This window comes from Carcharodon carcharias, chromosome 2 (assembly GCF_017639515.1).
Source record: "Carcharodon carcharias isolate sCarCar2 chromosome 2, sCarCar2.pri, whole genome shotgun sequence".
NCBI classification, from domain to species: domain Eukaryota; kingdom Metazoa; phylum Chordata; class Chondrichthyes; order Lamniformes; family Lamnidae; genus Carcharodon; species Carcharodon carcharias.
Window position 1 is genome coordinate 40,524,592 of NC_054468.1, and position 25,358 is coordinate 40,549,949.

Consider the following 25,358-nt stretch of genomic DNA (forward strand, 5'->3'; position numbering starts at 1 on the left):
AAGGTGGAATACAATGTGGAGAAATGTGAGGTTATCCACTTTGGTAGGAGAAACAGGAATACTGAGTATTTCTTAAATAATGAAAGGCTGGGAAGTGTTCAAATTACTTAGGTGTCCTTAATCATGATTCACTGAAGGCTGACACGCAGGAACAGCAAGCAATTAAGAAGGCAAATGGTAGGTTGGCCTTTTTATAAGAGGATTTGAGTTTAGGAGTCAAGATACCCTACTGCAATTATATAGAGCGTGGGTGAGACCACACCTGGAGTATTGCGTGCAGTTTTGGTCTCCTTACCCAAGAAACGATATAGTGAACCGTTGTTGCACTCCCTCTAAGTTAATTCCTGGGATGAGGGATTGTTCTATGAAGAAAGCTTAAATAGACTGGGCCTTTATTCCCTGGAGTTTAAAAGAATGAGAGGTGATCTCATTCAAACGTACAAAATTCTTACAGGGCTTGGTGGGGTAGATGCAGGAAGAATGTTTCCCTTGGGAGAGGAGTGTTCTAGAACCAGGGGACGCAGTCTCAGAATAAGGGGAAGGCCATTTAGGACTGAGATGAGGATTTTCTTCAATCAGAGAGTGATGAATCTTTGAAATTCTCTGCCCCAGAAGGCTGTGGAGGCTTAGTTGTTGAGTATGTTCAAGATTGACATTGATAGATTTCTACATATTTTAAAAATGTTAAGGAATATGGGATTAGTGCAGGAAAATGGTGTTGAAGTACATGATCAGCCATGATTTCATTGAATGGTGGAGCAGGTTCGAAGGGCTGAATGGCCTACCCTTTCTGATGTTCTTATCTGACCATTACTAGAATTTCGTGGCTTTACTTAGACTTCAAATTCTCAGTTTTTGTCTCTCACTTGGCCTCTAAAAGTACATTCTCAAGAAATTGCATAGTTGCACTGGGGATGTCGGTGTAGAAGTGCACTATGTCAGGATGGGATAGACTAGGGGCAAGGTGGAAGCAGAAAATATAGGTTAATTCAAATGCAAATTGGATACTTTCTGAAAGAAATTAATATTTTGAGTTAATCTGGGTAATGCGAAATGACATAGCAATTTTAGCATGCATTGAGTGGGACAGGTGACTTCAGACCTGTGGTTTCTAAATCTTTCAGCCACTAAGGTTTTCCTTGCCTCCTGTTTAGATCTGTTGTCGGCGCATTGTTTAACATTGATTGCGATGATTAGGCAGGAACAACCATCATTCTGTGACTATCTGGATGGCAGGTGGACTGGTCATTTTTCATAAAGCAATACCCATGCTTAAAAAAGTAGTTAAAAAGTGAAACAGCAAATATATCGGGTGTATTACCAGAGGCAAATTCTGAGCCACTTTTTTAATATTGCTGTAATAAATGGCATTAAGGTTTTGGTGTCAGCCAAAAATAATGGCTTGTGTAAGAAAACTTACAAATGAGACAAACATACCTTCAATAGATTGAACATTAATTGCATAGCATTGGTGAGCGCAAACAGATCAACAAGCTAGAACCAAGAGTCTACATGTAGGAGGAATTACATGGTCTGTTTTGGAGCATATTATGGAATTGTTGTAGAAAGTGTGATGATGAATTGTTGTAACAAAATGAATATTCACCAATGCAAAAAAAAACTATAGAATTAAAATGTAGTTATATAAAGCAGTCTTTATTGCACTGTTTGTGTGTGTGTGTGTATGTATGGACACCTGCTTGGCAGAAGCTTGATGTCTGTTTTCTAAACTCTTATTACCTGTTTTTTGCACTGTACCTGTTTTGTAACGTCTCGTTACCCTTTTTGTTGGATGGGTAGAAATGAATGAAGAAATAAGTACTTATTTATAGTATGGTTTTCGTGTTTTGAAATTCCCACTACACTTATGAAAACCCTCTCTCTACTTCCCTCTGTTTCACCACATCTATGGAGATGGTAAAACTGCCTCTTTGCTTTGGTTCTATCCCTTGTTCTTTGTTCTGACGCAGGCACTGGCAGCTTTGAAGGAGGGTCAAAACAAGACCCCCCCTCCCACCCTCCTCGATACAGTTGGGAGAACAAGCACAGTGAAGTAAAGCTGTCAAATAATAGATTCTTGATTCCCTCATTGATGGTATCCTTGTGTGCCGATGAGCCTTTCTCAAACAATGGAGAGAACGATATTGAAGGAAGCAAGTTGCTTGTTTGACCTATCTATTTTGTGGATATTTTACTTGTTAGATCCGGATAAGGGATCCAAATCAAGGTGGAAAAGACATCACAGAAGAGATTATGTCTGGAGGAAGATCAGGCTCTACACCAACACCGCCACAGGCAAGTAGTATGCTGGATCCTTGTTCTTGCTGCCTGAATTGCAGAAACTGGAAATGTTTGTTTTCAATTGTTCTGACCTTATTTCACTTTTCAGTTTATAGCTGGTCAAAGCATTATAACATATTGCAAACATAATTGATGGTTGGCTGTCACTGTCCTTCATTACTTGTACTATTTTGCTTTTATTGACTTTAATATAAGAAACCCTCAGACTTTGTTTCAAAGATATATATTTCCATTTTTGAAATATCTTCTGATAACTCACAACTCTGTGGAGATTATGTGACAACTAATTTCACAAACTCCCCATTCCCGGTTGCATCTTCACAAAAAGCTTTGCTTTCTGTAATTGCTCTTGGTTTTGCCACATCATCTGCACAGTTGCATTGTTGGAAATTTGCATTTGTAGGCCTTGTCACTTTGGATTTTTATAATGCTATTTTGTATCTGCCACTAACTACAAGGATAAACCATGAGCAAAATAGGAATTTGTGGGGTGATGTTTCTTGAAGTTTGAAAACTGAACTTGGAACTTTTAATTTATTCTTCCATGTTGTACAAAAGCAAGCCCTTTCTGTGAATTGTTGCTTTACTTGCCCATTTCCAGCTTCTTTGCTACCATCTACAACATTAAAGATATCATGCTGACTAATGCTTAGTTTCTAAAAGGCAATTTTCTGAAAAATAAATTGTTAAATGAAAATTGACCTGTGCATTTGCTTCCAGTTCCTCTGGTTAAAATGGGAACTGTGACTGCATGCATTGTCTTGCTCTTGTTCTGCAGGTTGATCTGCTTGTGTTTGAAATTCCAATCTACCCCCAAGAATCTTTGATTCCCTTGTCTAACAAGAATCAATCTACCTCGTCTTAAAAATATTCAATGAGCCAGAGAGTTCCAAAGTTGCACAACCCTTGGAAATAATTTGTCCTCATCTCCGTCCTAAAAGAACAATCCCTAACTTTAAAACAGTTTCCTCCTAGTTCTGGACTCATCCACAAGAGGAAATATCCTTTCAATCTCCACCTTGTCAATATGTTCAGGATCTTGTATACTTCAATCAAGTCATCCCTTACTCTTCTAAACTCCAGTGCAAACAAGCCCAGTCTGTCCAACCTTTCATCATTAGATAGACAATCCATTCCTTCCAGGTATCAATCTAGTAAACTTCCTCTGAACCACCTCCAACGCATTTACATCCTCCCTCAAATAAGGAGACCAAAACTGCACAAAGTATTTGAGATGTGATCTCATCAATGCCCTGTATAACTGAAGCATAACATCCTTTTATGTTCAATTCTTTTCAGTAAAGAAGGATAGCATTCCATTAGTCTTAATTACTTGCTGTACCTGTATACTAGCTTTTTGTGACTTGTACTAGAACACCTAGATCCCTCTGCACCTCAGAATTATGCAGCCGTTCTCCATTTATGTAAAACTCTGCTTTTTTTTAATTCTTCCTGCCAAAGTGAGCAACTTCATATTTTCCCACATATACTCCATCTGCCAGATTTTTGGCAACAAATTCAACCTATCCATATCTGTATGTAATCTCCTTATGTCCTCTTCACAACATACTTTCCTACTTTGTGTCATCTGCAAAGTTAGCTACCATGCCATCACTCCCCTCATCTATCATTGATATAAATTGTAAAAAGTTGAGTTAATTCTATATCAATTGTAGTTAACTATATGAAGATTGAGGGAATTGATTGGGTTGTTAATTGAGCACATACAAAGAGACATTTACTGACTCTGGACTGAGGGTTGAGTTAGGAGGTATATACTTGTAATGTTTCACTCTGACTGAACTGAGTAAAGATTGGCTCTGGTTTCATCCAACTGGCTATCAGGAGTTTTAACATCTAGGTATTCTCACCAGTGTTACAGCCCTAGATTTTTACCATTCAGATCTACTCAAATGCTTTTTGCAGGGGCCATTCACTTTGATGTCATATGGATGAAAAAGAGTTGTATTCATATAGTGTCTTTCATGTCCCAAATGGCTTTGTAGCTAATGAAGTACTTTTGAAGTGTGGACGCAGTTGTAATGCAGGGATTACACTTTGGTGTCGTAGCTCAGTTAACATTAGAAGAATCATGATTGTAATGCTAAGGAAATATCCAAAAAAAAGTCTGACCATAGTCTTAATTGCAGGCTTCATTCTCCAGCTCTTCTGCCTTGGAACCACCTGACTCTGATATTCAGCAGGTTTGAAACCTTCATATTGAGGCATTATGTCAACAGACTGGCTAGTACTAAATGACTCAACCAGAATACGGGAAGATTCTCAGATTCCATGTCCATAGGAAGAGTCTCAGATTCCATATCCGTTCCAAAGGTACTTAACAAATGAGCCTCTTTAGTTGCCTCATTATGGGTTCAACAGCTCTGATGAGACAGAGTATATTTCTTGGGGAACTGGGCTAACTGGGCTAATTAAACTTTGAAGTCCAAACTACAGTATTTCTAGATATTCCTAGGCTCATTAGATTTTGTTCTCAGTGATCTTGGGGTTAGTATTATTACCTACTCCAGGATTGATTCCTGATGAAAGCATATTGCAAGCCTCCCTTTATCTAGTGAGTCATTTTGATGGCTATGCCATTGCTTGAGATGTCCAACCAAAACACTTGTACTTGGACCTGAATGGCCCTCCTTTTATCAAAGAATGGACAGGTCAAACTTCAGTTTTCAACTTCATTAGCACTTTGCTAATTGCATTTTGTCACATTGCAAGATATTATACATTTGAGGCTGTTCACAGATTGATCTTTGCTTCTATGGACTCAGTCAACATGACACAGCCGCTTCATTCGAAAATGGTGCTTCTCAGTCATGAAGGTTGGCAGACTATCAATTGATCTGTCTTTGAGTCGATAATATGGCGATAAGAATCTATACCTATTTTTTCTCTCAACTTTCTACCACCCCCAAAAAACACATGGGTAAAGATGCTATTTTCGATTTGTACACTTGCATCTTGAATTACTACCTCTCAGCAACTTCACGACAGAGCATTTCTTGAGTCTGTTTGTAGAGAGATCTTGACTGTTAAATAATGAAGGACTTATTGTAACTGATCATCTAAAGGCTGAATGCAAAGAATTTAATACACAATGTATAAAGTTTCCTTTCCTGTAATCCATTTACAAGTATTGAAGTTTCTCCAGTCCAGGTGTATATGCAACTGCCTTTAACCTGACCATAATTTTAAGAACCTCTTTAAATATGTAAAAAGGAAGAGAGAGGCCAAAGTGAACATAGGCCCCTTAGAGAATGAGGCTGTGGAAATAATAATGGGGAATCAGGAAATGGCTGGGGAGTTGAATAAATACTTTGCATCAGCGTTCACAGGAGAAGACACTAATAGCATTCCAAAAATACTAAATAATCAATGGTCAAAAGGGTGAGGAAATAATACAATAACTATCACTAGAGTAAAAGTACTAGGGCAACCAATGGAGCTAAAGGCTGGTAAGTCCCCTGGACCTGATGGGTTGTATCATAAGATATAAAAGGAAGTAGCTACACAAATAGTGGACGTATGGTAGTAATATTCCAAGAATCCTTAAATTCTGGAAAGGTCCCAGAAGATTGGAAAATTGCCAATGTAACGCCCTTATTCAAAAAGGGAGGGAGACAAAAAAACAGGTAACTATAGGCCAGTTAGCTTAACATCTGTTGTTGGGAAAATGTTAGGAGTCTATTATAAAGGATGTAATAGCACACCATTTAGAAATGCATAATATAATCAAGCAGTCAGCATGGCTTCATGAAGGGGAAATCATGCCTGACAAATTGATTAGAATTCTTTGAGAGGAGGTAGCAAGCAGGATAGATAAAGGGGAACCAATAGATGTAATATATTTGGATTTCCAAAAGGCGTTCGATAAGGTACTGCAAATAACACTATTTAATAAGATAAACGGTCATGGTGTTGGGGCGTAGTATACTAGCATGGATAGAGGGTTTCCATAAGGGGGCATTTTCGGAATGACAACCTGTAATTAGTAGAGTGCCTCGAGATCAGTGCTGGGGCCACAATTATTTATACATTAATGACTTGGATGAGGGAAGTGAATGTAATATCGGCAAGTTTGAGGATGACACAAAAATAGGTGGGAGCAAGTGGTGCGGCTGACAGTCTACAGATGGATATAGACAGGTTAAGTAAGTGGGCAGAAACTTGGCAGATGGAATGTAATGTGGGAAAATGTGAGTTTATGCATTTTGGCAAGACGAATAGAGGAGCTGAATATTATCTAAATAGAGAAAGACTGCAGAAAGCTACAGTACAGAAGAATTTGGAAGTCCTTATGCATGATTCCCAAAAAGCTACCATACAAGTTCAGCTGGTAATAAGTAAGGCAAATTTAATATTGTACTTTATTTCAAAGGGAATGGAGTATAAAAATAGGGAAGTCTTGCTAAAACTATACAAGGCACTAGTTAGACCACACCAAGAATACTGTGAACAGTTTTGGTCCCTTCATCTCAGGAAAGATATACTGGGATTGTAGGCAGTCCAGATAAGGTTCACTTGGTTGATCCCAGGTATGGAGGAGGGATTTTCTCATGAGAGGTTGAGTAGGTTTGGCCTGTACTCATTGGAGCTTAGAAGAATGAGAGGCGACCTTATTAAAATGTATAGGATTCTTAGGGGCTTGACAGGGTAGATGCTGAGAGGTTGTTTCCCCTTGTGGGAGAGTCTAGGATCCGGGGACATAATCTGAGTAAGGGGTCACCCATTTAAGCCAGAGATGAGGAGGAATTTCTTCTCAGGGTAGTGAATCTGTAGAATTCTTTACTGCAGAGGGCTATAGAGGCTGGGTCATTAAGTATATTCAAGGCTGAGATAGACAGATTTTTGATCATGAAGGGTATCAAGGGTGATGGGGAAAATACAGGAAAGTGGAGTTGAGGATTATCATATCAGTCATGATCTCATTGAATGGTGGCGCGGACTCAGTAGGTGAATGACCTACTTCTGCTCTTATATCTTATGGTCTCAAGGCCATCTGTGAATTAGAAACTTTGCAAAAGAAAATAATAATGGTTTCCCATGCAAATTAACCACTACTGATAATCATGTGTTTTCTACCATCAACTGGAAAGATTTGGAACTATTGAAGGTTATTTGCTTCATTAACGATGAGACTTCTTGTACGAAGTTGAATATGTTAGGACTGGCACATGCAACAATATCTTTAAAGATCCTGAATGACATAAACTGTAAATGTTTCGAGGCCAACTATGAGGAAGTGTCCACTTAAAAATTGTAGCTATTTTCAAAGGTTGCAAATAAAGAATGCATACCTTGCAAATTTGTGACTGCCATTTGAGTGGAAAGCAGCCTTCACGTTCTACATTGTATTGTCTGCTGTAGCTCTCCGGCCTGTGGTTTAAAATTATTCCGCTGTGTTGGCTGTGCATTGGTATATGATACATGTGTCAGGAGTATGAACTTCTAACCACTTTTTGCAGAATTTGGAAAGTTTTAAGAGTTACCCTTGAATATCATTAGAAACGCTTGTAGTATATTGCAGGTTCTTTAAGTGAAATGATTCCTCTAGGGAATTTTTCTCCCCCTTTTCCATTATTTATTATAATGGGGGATGTTGGCAATGTGACCTATTGGCCCCATTATGTATTCCACAAAACTGTGGGCTACTGACTTTCTGCTTGTGCGCATGTCTATTTATACCTACATTATGTACTTTCTTAGCCTGGAAGATGGGCACCTTGGCCTCTCTTGATGGTTTTTTTTAACCTACATCAGCTAGGTCTGACAAATTCAAAACGCAGCCTCCAATGAAGAAACAGCAACTTCACAACAAGTGATAGAGATTGTAGAGAATCTAGCAATAAATCGTGGGCCAAGGCTATTAAACAGAAGCGAGCAGATTTAATGACGCCAGAATCAGCCAGCTAATTTTTGTGTATGGCATTTTGATTTTCATTGAGAGCATCCTACATAGGCATCTTAATTTATTTTGTCATTGAGGAACAGTGCACGTGATACTAACATTAAGTCTTATGATAAGTATGTCTTTAGAATGCACCTGGTAAAAGTGGATATTTTTATTCGAAGAGAAAAACTGTTGCATGTGGTATTATGCATTCCTCTGCCTAATTCAATAATTATTTAATCAAATCTGGCCTCCTTCAGTTGTGCTACATATCCCTGCTTCAATAGAGTGCACACCACTACTGAAAGAAAATTTTAAAAACTGAAGGTGGTGACATTACAAAATGCTGGAGTTGGATTAAACCATTTGTTACTTGATATTGTAAGCTTAGTGACTGTATTACTAATAGGGTGGGATGCAGTAAGATTAGTCTTGTGTGCATACTAAATTTATGTTGGTGCCCTGAGTTGCTTCAATATTATTGAAATGCTCTGCCATTAAACTCTTATCACCTTAGTGTTTAGAAATGCAATGATGCATTGTTCTGTTTCGAATTTCTTAGCATCTATTTCTTGTGGCAAATGGTCAGAACCCATGGTATCAGTAAAATCAATAAGTTGAAATATTGCTCAACCATTAGACCTGAGCCATCCAATACATTAGCCACTAGCCGCGTGTGACAAGTTAAGAATCCTGCTTATATTTTTGATTAGTAAATAAGACACCAGTAGTGGACAGTCGGATGCTTCAATACACATTAGCATGGTCTGTGCCTCGTGGTGTTCATTCGTCAAGTAAGATTAGATGAAACACAGAGTGTGACTGTTTCAGGTGTTGGGACTACTTTATTTCCATGAATGGTGGGAGCTGTTGAGTAACTATATGCCTATGAAGTACATTTACTTGTATTGTGAGTGAATGTAAGGAATTTCCTACTAAAATTAGTTGTTAAAATTGTCACCATGGCTACAACTGTGGCTCTTTAGCAATTTCTTTTGGACAACACAGCTTTAGACTGTTGATATTTTTCACTTGCAGTGTTCTGCATAATCTTCACAATCTAAATCATAGTTTAGGATTGCCTCATTTCATGCAAGATACTAAAGATTTGGACACATGAGCAAATAACTCTGGCTGTATGTATAAATTGGGCATTGAAAATAGACAGTGGATTTGCCCTATACCAATCAGATGTCCTTTCCATTTAACAGTCTGCAGGGAGCTTGGAGGGAGGTAGTGTCGTACAAACAAATGGGGAAAATCCTCATCCAGTGCCAGTCGTCATCCGACCAGGTAAGTCAAGCAGTTGATCAGTACGCCATTAAATTGTGGCAAATGTTTGCTTTCACTCATCTAATCAAAAGAGAAGATATATATTTGATATGGATAAAACAATACCTAACTATAATCTTGGCTGCTAATATTTATTGTGCAATCATTTTTGTAATTAGTAATTTATATTTAGCTTTCAGCAATAATTCAAGCAACTAAATTCTTAGCTTATTTACACTTGATCTGTGCACACATTGGCACTGCTATCACTTCAGGTAGGGGACACCTGATGACACCATCTTTTCTAAGAAATCATACCCTGGTCAGTCATGATCTCCCATTACCCTTGACACACAATTAACCTTGCATTAAAAATTGAGGTTAGCTGCTAGGGATGAGCAACAAAAAAAGAATCACTATTCTGCGCTAATTTTATTCCCATATATTGACTTCTGTACAATCTTGATGCACAGTGACGAATTTACCATTGTTTTTAATTTTTCAAGTTATTGTGCCATTTTAATCAATTATTATTTAGAATACTAGCTCACTGCATTCAACTGCAGTTGGGTTGACTTTGGCTACAGAAATGATGCCAGTTTACCGTCTTCTATAGTTGTTGAGTGTCACAGGTCTTCCCAGTCACTGACTTGACATGGCACTTGTTGGCTGTTTTCTGTGACTTTCTGAAGCAGTAAAGTCTGTTTGAAACTCAGCACAAAGACTCCGTGCCACCAACTAATTTGCTGGACGGCAACCCTGGCTTCAGCAGTGCCAAACCTTGATGCCTTTCAGCATAGAGATAAGTTGGCTGCAGAAGCTTGAACAGTGACTCAAATGGGAGTTGCAGATATGCCCAGTTTTTACTATGGATGTGTAATTAAACATAAGCTACCTCAGCTATTTTTTCTTTATTCTTTTGTGGGATATGGGCCAAACCAGGTAAGGATGGCAGATTTCCTCCCCTTAAAGGATATTAGTGAATCAGATGGTTTTCTATGACAATTGATAGATCATGGTTACACTTACTGATACTAGCTTTATATTCCAGATTATTTTAAATGAATTTAAATTCCACTAGCTGATGGGCTCAAATTACACCACATGTACCTAGGTCTCTGGATTTGCTAGTCCAATGACGTTACAGCTACACCATCTCCCCAGCTGTTTTAACCTCTAGGCTATAACTTGTGGTTGCAGACCTGTATCCATTCTGTAATTCACCATATTAATGTTTCTCTATGCTGCTTTAATCAGCTTTGAGTTGCATAGTCTTGACGCTATTTAACTCTGCTAATAATAAGTATTCCTTTTTTTGTTTTAATAGATAAGCCAAAGTCTCCTGTGGCAACGAAACCAGTAGAAGAGTGGAACAAACCTGAGAAATCTATTACACCTGAAATTGTGGAAAGCAAATCTGAAATCAACACTAAGTTAACAGACTCTGAGGAAGTGCTGGAAACTCCAGTCACTGAGCCAGATGACACTACAACCACTGTAGTCCCTTGTGATGTGACTGTGACAGATTCTTTACTGTCTGATCATAATGATAATGAAACGAACCCTTTGGCCGAACCTATATCTTTGCCACCAGCAGTTGAAGAAGTGCAGAAAAATGAAACCGAGAAGGTACAAGAACTACAAAAAGAGGAGGAGGTGATTGTAGATGAACCTAGCTCAAAAGATTTGGCAGTGGAAAGTAATGGTGTTATGGCAGGACAAGTACATGAACCTGGTCAAGAACTTGAAGCTCCACTTGAAGCTCCACTTGAAGCTCCACTTGAAGCTCCACTTGAAGCTCCGCTTGAAGCTCCACTTGAAGCTCCGCTTGAAGCTCCGCTTGAAGCTCCGCTTGAAGCTCCACTTGAAGCTCCACTTGAAGCTCCACTTGAAGCTCCACTTGAAGCTCCACTTGAAGCTCCACTTGAAGCTCCACTTGAAGCTCCACATGAAGCTCCACTTGAAATTGTAATGGATTCACCCATTGCGCAACCCGAAGAACTGAAGATGACTAATGGTCTGGAGTTTTCAACAGAGCAGGATTCAGAAATTTCAGAAGCTCAGCAGGAATCTGATATCAGCCCAATTTCTGAACCTGAAGTAACAAAAACTGAAGAGAGTGCTCTAGTCTCAGTACCTTCTGAGGAGAAGGAGGAGGAGGACAATTTAGAAGTCCAATCACAGGATGCCTCACCAACAGCAGCTTCTTTATCCCAGACAATTGACAATCCTATGCAAGGTATTAATGAAAGAAAAAAATGAAATGTTGGTTAACAAAGATTATTGTAGTGAAAGTGTACAGGCTTCAATCTTGTAGCTGAAGAACTACAGGGTTTTTAGTCCTAGAATTAGACAGATAAATATAGCTGCTAATTTAGAAAATTAATTGGAACAATTATGTTACTTTTTAATATATAAAATAAATTCTGCACAATCCAGCGCTGCACAGTAATAATATTGGCAGCTCAAGTTCTGTTACATTAGTCTCTTAACAATTGACTGATTTGGGAAAAGCTACATTGATGATTTCAGAGCACCAGCCTTATTCACGGATGGTAAACTGTTGGATGCTGCACTTGCAGTCAGAACATGCTATGGGAAATCAGTTTCCTACTTGTATTCGAATAACAAGTTAATTGTTTGCCTTAATTAGTTTCTAATGTAGCTAAACTGAAAGCTTTATGAACATCTAACGGGATTGAGCTGTTTATGGGTAAAGTTGCAACCAATGGGAAGTATTTGGTATTACAGAAATGCATCTAATAAACACAAGCCCCACTTATGCAGTTAAACAATCATCAATAAATGATAAGTCCGTATCGGGCTTAAACTGACTTTGACAAATGCAAGGAAAATGGAAATGCAGCAGACTGGGATAAAAGCAGGAGGATTTAAGGGACATAAAGACGTATAGAAAGGAATATTAAGAGAGAAAATGGGTATGGGGTATGTAAAAATAAGTTATGAAGTAGTAAATGGAGAAAGGTGAAGAAGAAAATAATGGGACTTCAGCTAAACAATTATCCAGCACCTGGTGATTTCGCCACAGTGAAACAGGGGAAGCTTGTATCTTTTGTGTTTTGATTAGTGGATTTCTTAGGTGGGGAAGTTGCAGATGCTCATCATTTTTCAGAGCTCTTTTGGATGGAAGAATTACTAAGATTGCAAATTGTGAATTTAGGGAGGGAGTAACCTGGAAATTACAGACCTATCAGTTAACATCAGTTTTGTGGAAACTGCAGTTATCTATTGTTAGGGATGGGGTGTCAATGTGGATTTGTGATGAATAGGTCATGGCTCAATAGTGTAGTTTAATTTTTTTTCAAGAATTCTGAGACACTCCTATCCATAATGCCCAAATGCTGTCTATATGGATTTTTGGGAAAGATTTGATCAGGTGCTGCACAAGAAATTATTAAAGCATATGGAACTAGCTAACTTTTGTTGTGGTTTGGTAATGGTTGGGAGGTAGGAGACAAATAAGAATAAAAGATAAGTTCTCTGATGTGTCACGTGTTCTCCAGAGATCTATATTGGGGTCTCAACTTTTTTCTCACGTATATCCAAATTAGGTGACACAAGGTTTGACACGATAAGTTTCATGGGTAGAAGCAGGAAATTTTAGAGAATGTGGATTACATGAGGGGACAGAACTAGACATATGGGGTTTAAATGGGGAAGTAAAAGATCACCATTTTGGATTTGCTAAAGGTAAATCGAAATATTTACTTCATGACCATTTGAGGAGTCAAGGGGTTTAGTTGTTCACATGCAAATCACTAAAAACTAATTTAGAACTGCAAAAGTAATTAAAAATACTAATGAAATGTTGGTCTTAATGTCAAGAAGACTGAAGTATAATCGGTAGAAAGTTATGTTTCATTTGTATGGAGCTTGGGCCCAACCTCAGAGATATGGGCTTTGCACTTTAGGGGAGGTAATGGCGTGGTGGTGTTATTGCTGGGCTAGTAACCCCAGAGACCCAGGGTAATGAACTGGGGACCTGGGTTTGAATCCCTTACCTGGTCTGCCCTACTTGTGACTCCAGACCCGCTGCAAAGTGTGGTTGACTCTTAAATGCCTTCTGAATGGCCTAGCAAGCTACTCATTTGTATCAAACTGCTACAACATCTCAAAAAAGGAATGAAACCGGACGGACCACCTGGCATTGACCTAGGCACCGGAAACAGTAACGGCAAACTGAGCCCTGTCGACACTGCAAAGTCCTCCTTACTAGCATCAGGGGGCTATTGCCAAAATTGGGAGAGCTGTCTCACAGTCTAGTCAAGCAACAGCCTGACATAGTCACCCTCATGGAATCATATCTTGCAGATAATGACCCGGACACCATCATCACCATCCCAGGGTATGTCTTGTCTCATCAGCAGGACAGATCTAGCAGAGGTGGCGGCACAGTCGTGTACAGTCAGGAGGAAGTTGCCCTGAGAGTCCTCAACATTGACCCTGGACCCCATGAAGTCTCATGGCATCAGGTCAAACATGGGCAAGGAAAACTCCTGCTGATTACCATGTACTACCTCCCTCAGCTGATGAATCAGTGCTCCTCCATGTTGAGTACCACTTGGAGGAAGCACTGAGGATGGCAAGACCCAGAATGTAATCTGGATGGGGGACTTCAATGTCCGTCTCTAAGAGTAGCACCACTACTGACCAAGCTGTCTGAGTTCTAAAGGACATAGCTGCAAGACTGGGTCTGTGGCAGGTGGTGAGGGAAAAACATACGTGACCTCATCCTCACCAACATGCCTGCCGCAGATATATCTGTCCATGACGATATTGGCAGGAGTGACAGCCGCACAGTCATCGTGGAGACAAAGTACCACCTTCACATTGAGGATATCCTCCATCGTGTCGTGTTATGGCACCATCTCTGTGCTAATTGGGATAGATTTCAAACAGATCTAGGCTGGGCAGCCATGAGGCGCTGTGAGCCATGAGCAGCAGCAGAATTGTGCTCAGGCACAAGCTGTAACCTCATGGCCTGGCATATCCCCCACTCTACCATTACCATCAAGCCAGGGAATCAACCCTGATTCAATGAAGAGTGCAGGAGGGCATGCCAGGAGCAGCACCAGACATACCTAAAAATGAGTTGTCAACCTGGTGAAGCTATAATGCAGTACTACTTGCATGCCAAACAGCATAAGCAGCAACTGATTGACAGAGCTAAGTGATCCCACAACTACCGAATTAGATCTAAGTACTGGAGTCCTGCCACACCCAGTCATGAATGGTGGTGGACAATTAAACAAGTCACCGGAGGAGACTCCACAAATATCCCCATCTTCCATGATGGGGGTCCCCACCACATCAGTACAAAAGATATGACTGAAGCATTTGCTACAAGCTTCATCCAGAAGTGGAGTGGATGATCCATCTCAGCCCCCTCTGGAGGTCGCCAGCATCACCGATGCCAGCCTTCAGCCAATTCGATTTACTCCGTGATATCCAGCTGAAAGACTGGATAGTGCAAAGGCTATGGGCCCTGAAATTATTCCGGCAATAGTACTGAAGATTTGTGCTCCAGAACTTGCTGCACCCCTAGCCAAGCTATTCCAGTACAGCTACAATACTGGCATCCACCCGGCAATTTGGAAAATTATCCAGTTATGTCCTGTGTACACAAAGCAGGACAATCCAACCTGCCAATTACTGCCCCATCAGTCTACTCTCAATCATCAGTAAAGTAATGGAAGGGCTCATCAACAGTGCTATCAAGTGGCACTTGCTTAGCAATAACCTGTTCACTGATGCCCAGTTTGGGTTCCGCCAGGACCACTCAGCGCCTGAGCTCATTACAGCCTTGGTTCACACATGGACAAAAGAGCTGAACTCCCAAGGTGAGGTGAGAGTAACTGCCCTTGACATCAAGGTCGCATTTGATCGAGTGTGGCATCAAGGACCCCCAGCAAAACTGCAGTCTGTGAAAACTCTCCACTGGTTGGAGTCATACCTAGCACAAAGGAAGATGGTTGTGGTTGTTGGAGGTCAGTCACCTCAGCCCCAGGTTATCACTGCAAGAATTCCTCAGGTTCGTGTCCTCGGCCCAACCATTTTTAGCTGCTTCATCAATGACCGTCCTTCCATGATAAGGTCAGAAGTGGGGATGTTCGCTGATGATTGCACAATGTTCACCATTTGCAACCCCTCAAATACTGAAGCAGTCAATGTTCAAATACAGCAAGATCTGGAAAATATCCAGGCTTGGGCTGACAAGGGGCAAATAACATTCGCGCCACACAAGTATCAGACAATGACCATCTCCAACAAGAGAGAATCTAACCATTGCCCCATGACGTTCAATCACATTACCATTGCTGAATCCCCCATCCTGGGGGCTTACTATTGACCAGAAACTGAACTGGACTAGCCATGTAAATACTGTGGCTATAAGAGCAGGTCAGAGGCTAGGAATTTTACAATGAGCAACTCACCACCTGACTCCCCAAAGCCTGTCCACCATCTGCAAAGCACAATTCAGGAGTGTGATGGAATACTCCCCATTTGCTGGATGAGTGGAGCTCCCACACCACTTGACACCATCCGGGACAAAGCAGCCTGCTTGATTGGCACCCCATCCACAAACATTCACTCCCTCCACCACAGATGCACAGTGGCAGCAGTGTGTACCATCTACAAGATGCACTGCAGGAACTCACCCAGCTGCCTAAGACACAACCTTCCAAACCCACTACCATCAAGAAGGATAAGGGCAACAGACAGATGGGAATTCCAGCACTTAGAAGCTCCTCTCCAAGTGACTCATCCTGGCTTGGAAATATATTGCCATTCTTTCACTGTCGCTGGGTGAAAATCCTGGAATTCCCTCCCCAACAGCACAGTTGGTGTACATACACCACATGGACTGCAGCGGTTCAAGAAGGCAGCTCACCACCATCTTTTCGAGGGCAATTTAAGGAAGGGCAATAAATGCTGGCTTAGCCAGCGACACCAACATAGTATGAATGATTTTTTTTTAAAAATGTGCCTCACTACTGCCATTTAGAGAAATATGAATGGGGAGACAACCTTATAACAACATTGCTATGGATTGGTGTCAGGCTGCAACTTAATAAGCATGGAATGAAGGTTACTAGTCTTTGATCAGTTGGTTGATTGAAAAGAGAAGGAGCATTTGATTTTGATAGCAATTGTAAAGCAGATAGGCTAAATGGCATTCAAAGCTAGAACATGCTTTTTAACAGTAATTATAATAGTGCAAAACAAAAATGGTTGTATCGCATTTTGGCTAAAGCCTTCCAATATGCTGGTAATATTGTGTATGGGTTTTAGACTATACTTGTGACACTGCAATTGATTCTTAAAGATATTTATATGTATATATATATTTTTTTCTTTTCATTATGCCAATGAGTAACTGAGCCCTAAGTTTAAGATGCTCAGAAATTAGCTTGGCTGCATCATGAACAGAAGCCTAATTGTGTTAACTTTCTGTTTACAGTAAGATTAAGACAGTGGTTATGCTAACCCTTGGTGGTCTTTACCTGTACCTATCTCTAGGATTGATCTTATTACTGGGGTGGGATAATTTCTGAATGTTGTTAGCTCACTGAACATCTCTCTTAGCCGCAGCTGTATCTGTGCCAAAGAAAAAGAGGAAATTGAAGGACTTGAACAAGAAAGAAGCCGTTGGAGATCTACTAGATGCTTTCAAAGAGGTACTTGTTTTGTCTTATAAAGTGGTTGAGTGCAATGTAGAATTGCTAATTACTGTGGATGGTTAGGGAAGATACCTACTGGGAGGGCCAGGTGGTAGCATCTATATTTTGGCATTAAAAAACTATAGTGAAGACTGGCAGTATGTTATTGACGCTTTTTTTCATCTAAACTGTGTTAGAGGTACTTTACAAATACAAGTAGATAAAGAAAATCTGTTCCCATTAGCTGTGCAAAGACTAGAGTACACATGTTTAAGGCTTTGGATGAAATGCAAGGATGTGAAGAACTTTTTCACGCAGCAAGTGATAATGACCTGGAATACTCTGCCCCTGAAGAGTGGTGGAAGCAGAGGCGGTCAATAATTTTAAAAGGAAATTGGATGAGCATTTGAGGAAATAAACCTGCAGGGCTATGGGCATAGAGCAGATGAATACAACTGACTGGATTGTTCTACCGAGAGCCAGCATAGATTTGACGGGCTTTGCTGTAATGACTCTGATATGTGGGATAGGTTTGACAGATTGCAATCTGCATTAAGATTTAAAGTAAATACTAAGATCAATGAATAGAACCAAGACCCAATATGGTTCGTATTCCACTGCCTGACAGGCTATGAAACACAATTTAGAGGGTCAGATTATGTCAAGGGGATGCAAGGTGCAAATATTTCTTGGTACTGAGACCTCACTTGCTGATAGTAAACAAGGTTTCAGCACCAAGAACCATTTACACCTTGCATCCCTTTGACATAATCTGATCCTCTAGACTTGGTGCTTTCTGTGCCTCTAAATTGTTTCATAGCTTGTCAGGCAGTGGAATACTGACCACATTGGGTCTTAATTCTATTCCTCCCTCTCTTGCATGTCAGCAAGAGATTACGTTTGGAAAGAAGACATATTTTAGCTTTGTATCAGCAAATGAAAAATACATGTTGAAATCGAGCTATTTAATAAAACTATATTGCTTCATTTGGTGTGATTATCTGTGGTTTAAAAAAAGTAAATCCCTACCAAGAAAAAAGCTCAAGTTTTTAGTGGTGAAGATGCATTATGAAAGTTCTTTCTGGAGCATATCTCATTTTGTCCTTTCCCAGGAAGTCACCTGCCTTTTGCAGTAGGGTGTTAAAACAGTTCTGATTATTTAAATCTTCAGTTCTTAGCAAAGTAGTTTCAAATTACTTCCCAACAAATTTCTGGTTTGTAGAATGGAATTTTTTTGGCACTTTTAGCTTTTGCTTAGTATTTTAGGAAGCAACCTTCTTTTGGCTACTTCAATTTTACTGGCCCTGCCATCACAGTAGATGTGTGTCACAAATCCTTAAGTGCCACCTAGTTTCATTTATTGTAAGTAACAGCCAGAATATGTTTGTAGAAAGTGCCATGCCACCAATCAAACTTTTGTTTTTGGCCACTTTGTGCACTATTAATAATGTGATCCAAATACGCTGGATATTTAGAAGCTCCTTTTAAGTGATGTAATTCAAAATTAGCTGAAACTACTAATTAGGAATTTCAAATGCAAATGTCTTTCTGCAGTCTCAAGTAAAGGAACCTGCAGCTGAGACTGATGCCCAACCTGCTGCTGTATCTGTCGAAGTGAATGAAGCAATTGGTTCCACCCGTGATGAGCCAGAAGAAACATGGGAAGAAAAGGAGGATAAACAAGATGTGGAGAACATCAAGCCAGACGGGATCAAATTATTAGATCAAAAATATCAGTATAAAGAAGGTGAGTTAGCTGTATAAGTGAAAAATACTAAAACATCACATTCAGGACATGTAACCTGATCTTGGAGGGAAGACTTATATTAATATGTCAGTGATTACAAAACAGTTGTCAAATCATCTGAAGGGAAATCTTTTCGGTTATGACAGACAGGGAACCTAGAGAGCATTGGGCCTTTTTGATTGTAATTAACAAGTTTTCACCATTTCCTGACCTATGCTGTGTATGCATCATGATTTTGGTTCTGAGTTAAATGTGTTTCCAAATATGTATTTTTTAAAATACATTGAACTGCTGTACTCAGCAAGCTATAAAGTTGTAATTGCTCGAGCAGTAACTTGTCTTTTTGTGCTTATTATTTGGTCGTTTGCCAGGAGGTGGGGATAAACTGATGTAGTTCTAGATGTTTAGCAACATTTTCAGCAAATGTTGGGCATGTATTTCTCATGGTGCTATTATATGTTTGTGTCTTTGTTTTGTCTCCGTTTTTTGTATATTCTAAGCAAAGAAGATTCCATTTCTAATTTATTCTTCTCCATGTACCGATGGGGAATGCTTTGTTTTGTGGTTGGAGGTTGGAATATGAGATAAAAGAGGAGAGAAACTTCTGTGATCTTGACTTTGAAGTTGTCTTGATGTCCTGGGTAGATTGTCATGTATTCTGGAACATATGGTTCTTTCTCCACTATTCACATTCCATTTCCTGTGTAAGAATATTTTGAGCGTTGTGATAGTATGTTGCTTACAACCAGGTTTGTTTCATAAGCCTTGTGCCTTGGCCTTCAAATCTATTGCTTATACCAGGGCTTGCACAGGCATCTATGTTTGACCCCAATATGAGCTTCAAACCCCCTGTCCGGTGAATAACAAAATTCTCCTATTTCCACTTGAGCATTATTATTTGCTCTTTTCCTAGTTTTATTTGTAATCCTATCTTTCCATGCCAGCCTTAGTGTCTCCAAATTACATAGTTTTTAGGCTCTAGTTTGGTGACCAACATTCATCTATGGTATAGTGGCAGTTTATTTAATATTAAGCCATTTTAGTTAAATGTATATCAGTGCTTAGACGTATTAATCAGCAGCGGTTGGGCATATTGGCACAGGATTGGAGTTGTCTTCTGTCTTTCTATTTCAGTACAATCTAGAATTCAATGAATCTTTCATCAACTTCCATTTATCTAATGCCTTTAATGATGTAAAAGGTCCCAAGGTGCTTGACAGATGCACTATCAAGCAAAATTTGACACTGAACCACGAAATTAGGGCAGATGTCCAAAAGGTTGGCCTGAGGTATGTTTTAAGTTGCATCTTTTAGGAAGAAAGATGGAAGGAATTCGAGCTTAGAGCCTAAGCAGCTATAAGCGTGGTCACCAATAGTGGAGTGATTGCTGGGATGGTGGGACTGACATATGAGGAGAGATTGAGCCGGTAGGATTATGTTCGCTGGAGTTCAGAAGAATGGGGGGGGAATGCACTGCCTGGGAGGGTGGTGGAGGTGGGTTACCTCACATCCTTTAAAAAGTACCTGGATGAGCACTTGGCACATCATAACATTCAAGGCTATGGGCCAAGTGCTGGCAAATGGGATTAGGTAGGTATGTCAGGTGTTTCTCACGTGTTGGTGCAGACTCGATGGGCCAAAGGGCCTCCTGCACTGAGAGATTCTGTGATCTCATTGAAACCTATAAAATTTTAACAGGACTAGACAGGGTAGATGCAGGAAGGATCTTCCTGGTGGTGGGGGAGGCCAGAACCAGGGGTCACAGTCTGAGGATACAGGGTAGACCATTTAGGACTGAGGTGAGGAGAAATTTCTTCACCCAGAGAGTGGTGAGCCTGTGGAATTCGCTACCACAGAAAGTAGTTGATGCCAAAACATTGTATGTTTTCAAGAAGGAGTTAGATATACCTCTTGGTGCAAAAGGGATCAAAGGATATGGGAACAAGCAGGAGCAGACTATTGAGTTGGAAGATCAGCCATGATCATAACGAAGGGCGGAGCAGGCTCGAATGGCCTACTCCTATTTTCTATGTTTCTATGATTAAAATAGGGGAAAATGCAAGAGGGTAGAACTGGAGAAGTGCAGAAATCTTAGAGGGTTGCAGGACTGAGGGAGGGAAGAGGCTATTGGGGGAATTTGTAAACAAGGATGAGAATTCTAATGTCGCGGCCTTGCTAGACTGGGAGCCAGTCAGCGAGTCATTAGGTAGGTCAGCGAGTTGATGGGTGAATGGGATTTGTTGTGAGTTAGGATACAAGCAGCATTGCTTTGGATGAGCTTAAATTTATTTGAGTGGAAGGTGGAGGCAGTCAGGAAAGTATTGGGAGTAATCGAGTTTAAAGATAACAAAGACAGATGAGGGTTTTAACAGCTGAGTAATGACTCTGTAAGGCAATGTTACATAGGTGGAAGTAGATGGTCTTGATAACTGGATATGTAGTTGGAAGCTCATTTGTGGGATCAAGTATATCGCCAAAGTTGTGAGCAACGTTCATCTTCAGACAGTTGCTTGGAAGAGGGATGGAGTTTGTGGCTGGTAGATGGAGTTGCCAAGATGTCAGCTGGGTGCAGCGCAGTCTCAGAGCATGATGGCAGATGATGTCTTTGTCAGATAATGCTCTCTAGGTCCACATCCTCATGGCTATAAATCGAACAGGCAAGTGCAGACTACATTCACATAGACCCTTTCCAGCTAGCCAGCCCATTATTGAACAGCAATTGCTCCTTGTCTGGGCATGACCTACCCAAAATCACAGTAAAATTAAGCTTGTGGTTATTTTTTGGGTCAGTGTGGTAAAACTTGGTATGTTTTCTATTCCAGGCGAAGATTGTTAGATTAGTTGTTACACCTGTGATTTGCCGCCTCCTTTAATATAAGTTATGCTGCTTCCTAGTCTCCCCAAATTTTATTTCTGATCCAGTGAGGCTTATAGATGTTTGTTGTTTCAATACTTTGGGTCTCAGGCCTCCAAATAGCATAGAACTACTCAGGCACCTTGGAATAGGATAGACCATTTAGGACTGAGATGAGAAATTTCTTCACCAAGAGAGTGGTGAGCCTGTGGAATTCATCTTGCAATAAGTTGCAGATTATGAACTGACTTTTTGAGGTGGGGGGAGTTATTGGCTGGGGGGGCGGGGGAGTGAAAGAATTTTAGTGTTCCGGGTAAATTTTCTTTGGAATGATTTCCAACCATGTGTATAGAGGTCGTACAACCTTTTAAGGAAGGTAATGAATGTTGTTATGGACTTGATCGAGACCCGTAACTTGTTCTAAAAAAAGATCTGAAATTCAAATAATTTACTGAAAGAATGAAACCACAAAATTCCACAGTTTAAAGCAAGTGAATTTTTACTATACAAGTGTCAAATAATACAAACGCTAAATATTATCTTGAGTAATCACCTATATTCAAATCCAGAGTCAATATAAGTTAAGCATGAATTAACAAGCAAATTGCGGTTGATTATAAACTACCCGTTAAATGGCAGATACAACGAAGATAGATTTTATGAATTGGCTCAGCAGTCCATTCAGCGCACATCATTGATCTCAGTCTCACAGTCCTTCAAAACTGTCTTCCTCATGAAGAATTTCAGCCCCTCTTCTAGGATCCAGCCTGATCCCCAACCGACAGCAGCACACAAGCAACTTTAGTTCCAGGGGCGTGGCATTCACCAAAAATGGTACACGTCTGCACAACCTCCTCAACTCTGCTTTTAATAGTCTGGATTGCTTAGATTCACCAATATTATCTTCAAGTAACAGCTTCAGCAACTGTATATTTGCCTGTTGTCAGCTTCTGGATCTAGCCTGTCTTATTCAGCCTGCCTGTACTACATCATTGGGATCATTATGATCATCTGAGCTCTGAATCATTTTTGTATGGTTTCAACCAGTTTCAGTCTCCCCAGATGTTTTAATTTCCAATCTAAGTTTCAGTTTTAGTTTCTTAGAAACTGGGAGGGTGAGTTTTCTTTCTCCATTTCCCTTTTCAATTTGGATCGGTCTCAAAAAATAGTCTTTGAAACTACGGATTCCATTACACTATATTAATTGAGATACTTAATAACTATGTAGTAATATAAAGCTGAAAAGTATATAAAATTTAATTTTTAACTCTTATAATTTGCCCCCATTAGAAAATTGGAAACCACTTAATCCTGAGGACAAGAAAAAGTATGACCGTGAATTTCTCTTGGGGTTCCAGTTCATCTTTGCCAGCATGCAGAAACCTGAAGGCCTACCAGCAATTAGTGATGTTGTGTTGGATAAGGTACGCAGTGCACTTTATGATTTAGGTAGTAGTTTTAGCAGCAAGTATTTTAAAACAATCTGAAAGCAATAAAAACTTGAAAATCCTGGAAGTACCCAGCAGATCAGGCTGCATATCTGGAGATAAGAAGAAATTTGATACTTCAGGACTGAGTTCTGACAACAGGTCATCAACCTAAATTGTTAACTTTTTTTCTCCCTCCACAGAAACTCTGACCTGTTTATTTGTAACATTTACTTTTTTTTTCCAGATTTCCAGCATCTGCAGTATTTTGCTTTTGTAAACCAAAAGTAATATTTTTTTTATAAAAAAATAATTCCATTGCTTTTGATTCACTTGAATTTATATTGCTAGAATAGACTTTTTTCATTTAAAGACTCGGCCTAGCTGTCCCCATGTTATTTATTGTCTTGCTCCACAGCAATGCAACTTGTGTAAATCTTCTGGGTTAATGAATTAACAGGAGAAAACCACAGAATGAGTTCCAGATCTATCTTCTATTTATGTGTACAGAAATCTGTTGTCTTGAGTAATAAGTACGCTAATTGCGTAAAGCCATTTTAGTTGAAATACCCACTAAAGCATCATTCTTAATGGTGCCGTTGCATTATATCCAGTGTGGCATGCAATAATGCTGTACCTCAGAACTTTTGAATTTTTATTTGCATTTGTTTTATTGAGTCTTTTGTAGAGTCCAAAAAGCCATTAGCCCGTATAAACTTGCTTCCATAAGAGTTTTTTGAGTTTTATTTCGTTGGCTGAGGCATAGCCAATGACTGCTTGACTGAAGAAATTTGGTCTTTAGATCTACCCTGATTAATAAGACATTTTCAAACTTTTCCCAGTGAAGCTAGTATTTTCTCCAGGTATCAATGTTTGCAGAAGTGTGGAATATATCCTTTACTCAACCTGGAGCCCATTAGTACTAAATAAAAATAAAAAATATGGGAAAAACTCATCAGAAGAAGAGTCATATTGGGCTTGAAGCATTACCCTTTGCAGATGTTGCCAAACCTGTTGAGTTTTTTCAGCACTTTTTTGTTTCAGATCTCCAGCATCTGCAGTATTTTGCTTTTATTTTTCTGTTTGAACTATATTGCTGAAAAGCAATTTTGGTAGAGGCTTCTTTAGCCTTGATGTAGAGCGATACGTGGTTATGAGAAAAATACCTTTCAGCCAGAAGGAAAGCAAATAGTAGGTATGAACCCTAAAGAAACATTGTTCGATAAGCCTTTTATGTTACCACAAATGTTAATTCTCAAGTTGCACACCATTTCTTTGTCACGTGTCAGAAAATTGGTTAGCACTGAGGTTGAAATCTACATTAGTACTAATCAGGATCAAAGTAAAGAAAGTATTTCAAAATTTTGAAAATAAGTACAAAAGGAAGGTTTTAGTGCACCTGAAGCTAATTGGTAATTGGTTTGCCATATTAAGATTAAAATACCACGTCTTTCAAATGTTAATGCCATATGGACAAATTTAACCCTGGAAAAGCTTAATCTGTGCATTTTATCTGCATGCATATGTTCATAAAATATTAGCATTTTCTATTTATCTATTTTAATCTGAGTGAGGGGTAGCCCATTTAAGACTCAGCTGATGAGGAATCTCTTTTGAGGGTTGTGAATCTGTGGAATTCTTTACCGGGGGCAGGGTCGTTAAGTATATTCAAGGCTGAGAGAGACAGATTTTTAATCAGTAAGAGAATCTAGGGTTGTGGGGAAAAGGCAGGAAAGTGGAGTTAAGGATTATCAGATCAGCCATGATTTCTTGAATGGTGGAGCAGACTCGATGGCCCAAATGGACTATTTCTGATCCTACATCTTAGGGTTACTTTGAAATGATATTTCTTGTCTGACCAAATGATCATGCTGCTGTACAGTATTATATTTCCTATAATATTGTTGGTTATGGATGATGTTGAAACATTAATACAAGTCCCAGTTAACTTAAAACCACTGGGATGCATTATCTTGGAGTACTGGCCTTTTCCAACATTGGCAATACATGTTGCCTTATAATTGGAGTTCACTCCAGACATTTCATTTTTGGATTTAGAAATACTATGTTTAATTTCTGAGTTTAGGCTCTTGCACACATCAAAGTCCTATTTCCTGAGAAAATGAATTTTTAGAAGTTGGACAACTTGAGAAATCGATTAAAACTGTGA

The 25,358-nt window shown here is 39.6% G+C and overlaps 1 protein-coding gene across 11 annotated transcripts in view; it reads left to right on the forward strand.

The window, feature by feature from the left end:
* The window catches only part of eif4g1a (eukaryotic translation initiation factor 4 gamma, 1a), a 123,592-nt gene that overhangs the window by 54,082 nt on the left and 44,152 nt on the right, over nucleotides 1–25,358 (forward strand). For all 11 annotated transcript variants that reach the window (XM_041177190.1, XM_041177175.1, XM_041177184.1 and 8 more), the window contains 6 exons: nucleotides 2,203–2,295; nucleotides 9,418–9,499; nucleotides 10,806–11,717; nucleotides 17,087–17,178; nucleotides 18,715–18,907; nucleotides 23,052–23,185. In XM_041177190.1, coding sequence (XP_041033124.1) covers nucleotides 2,203–2,295; nucleotides 9,418–9,499; nucleotides 10,806–11,717; nucleotides 17,087–17,178; nucleotides 18,715–18,907; nucleotides 23,052–23,185 — 1,506 coding nt within the window. The remainder of the gene's footprint in view (nucleotides 1–2,202; nucleotides 2,296–9,417; nucleotides 9,500–10,805; nucleotides 11,718–17,086; nucleotides 17,179–18,714; nucleotides 18,908–23,051; nucleotides 23,186–25,358) is intronic.